Source organism: Propithecus coquereli, unplaced genomic scaffold, assembly GCF_000956105.1.
Source record: "Propithecus coquereli isolate 6110/MARCELLA unplaced genomic scaffold, Pcoq_1.0 Scaffold6, whole genome shotgun sequence".
NCBI classification, from domain to species: domain Eukaryota; kingdom Metazoa; phylum Chordata; class Mammalia; order Primates; family Indriidae; genus Propithecus; species Propithecus coquereli.
In genome coordinates, this window is record NW_012151951.1 from 2,174,302 (window position 1) to 2,176,154 (window position 1,853).

The 1,853-nt window shown below is 32.1% G+C and overlaps 1 protein-coding gene across 1 annotated transcript in view; it reads left to right on the forward strand.

Annotated features, from left to right (window-relative positions):
• The window catches only part of DYNC2H1 (dynein, cytoplasmic 2, heavy chain 1), a 522,114-nt gene that overhangs the window by 222,087 nt on the left and 298,174 nt on the right, over positions 1-1,853 (forward strand). Inside the window, exons 48-49 of the mRNA XM_012659112.1 lie at positions 608-784; positions 1,251-1,309. Of these exons, the coding sequence (XP_012514566.1) occupies positions 608-784; positions 1,251-1,309 (236 nt within the window). The remainder of the gene's footprint in view (positions 1-607; positions 785-1,250; positions 1,310-1,853) is intronic.

The window sequence follows — 1,853 nt, forward strand, 5'->3', positions numbered from 1 at the left end:
CTTTACCCATTTTTTAATCAGGTTATTTGTTTTTCTGGTATTGAGTTGTACGAGTTCTTTATAAATTTTGGATATTAACCCCTTATGTGATATATAGTTTGCAGATACTTTTTCCCAGTTTGTAGGTTACTTTTTCATTTTGTTGATAATGGATATTTTGCAATTACTTATATATTGATATTCCTGGGTTTTTTACCATCATTGTCTCTTCAAGTATTACATCTTAAGTACTAGAAGAATAAATACTTCTTAACTGATGAATTTAGAAATAGAGAATTATATATAATTGAGGCTTTCTATTTGTTTATAATCAACCATTTCAGAAAAACTTGTAAACATTAAAACCATACTGTATATGAGTAGATATCCCTTTGATGCTTCAGTATCCCTGGATTGTCTTAGTGAATATTATTTATGCTTGCTTGTATAAGTGCTGATTAATAGAGCATTCTGGCTAATCCTGTCTTGGGTAGCCTAACTTTTGCTGTCTTTGGACTCTATGGAAAAGCCTATATTTATATAAGTACTTGAAAATGATGTGTTAAACTATCACATCGCAAAATATAAAAGATTCAAGCCAACTAATTGTGTTTTTTTTTTTAAATAGGACCACGTTATGTGGTACAAATAGGTGACAAAATTATTGACTACAATGAAGAGTTCCGCCTCTTTCTGTCAACAAGAAACCCGAATCCCTTTATTCCACCAGACGCAGCTTCCATAGTTACTGAGGTTAACTTTACTACAACAAGAAGTGGATTACAAGGGCAGGTATATGTTGACAGTCATAATTTTCCTTAGAATCTCTTGTAGCTTTATATACTTATTAGATATTTTGAATGGAAAGCTATTTTTTTAAACTGATTAGTATTTAAATTTAGATTTTGAAAATATACTTACAAGTTAGAGTGAAGCATTCAGGCTTATTTCATTTATTATGTGTATTAGACTTGCATATTTGCTATTAATGTCAAATTGCTGCTTCTATAATAATATAACTCTAATTTTACAATTTATTTTTGTCATATGGTAAAATTTACGAGATGGATGGATCATAGAAATTAAGATCATCTGCCTAATTTTTTTAATTGTGAAAACTGAAGTTTAATTGTGAAAATTGCAGTTAATTGACCAATTTAGCTAGTTGAGGGTCTTTGATTCCTGAGCAAACATTTTTTTTGTACCATTAGAACATATGACATGTGCATCTTTGAATTCAATTTGTCTGTGTATGGCTCATTACAGTTTAGAATTATTGCATGAATTTCAAAATTATTTTTTATGTCGAGATGTTCAGACTTTTGCTTATGTATTTCCTCACTCATTTTTTTCCTCTATAATCATATAATGCCAGTTGACAGTTGAGTATCATGCTTTTTTTTTGAGACAGAGTCTTGCTTCTTTGCCTGGGCTAGAGTACAGTGGCGTCATCATAGTTCACTGCAACCTCAAACTCCTGGGTTCAAACGATCCTTCTCCCTCAGCAAACCAAATAGCTGAGTCTATAGGTACAGGCCAACACGCCTAGCTAATTTTTCTGTTTTTTGTGGAGATGGAGTCTCACTCTTGCTCAGGCTGGGCTCGAACTCCTAGCCTCAAGAGATCCTGCCACCTTGGCCTCCCAAAGTGCTAGCATTATAGGCATAATGAACAACCATGCCCAGCCTTTCTTGCTATTTTTTTACTCATCTAACAATAGTAGTTTTTTTCCTTTTTTGATTTATCTGATAACATGTATATTTCCTGCAGCTTTTATTTGATGGTCATCTTTCACACTGTCCTTTCAAAATAGTTTTTTATTATACCATCAAGTATATTTTTATGAACAGTATCTCTTGATTGACTTGATGATA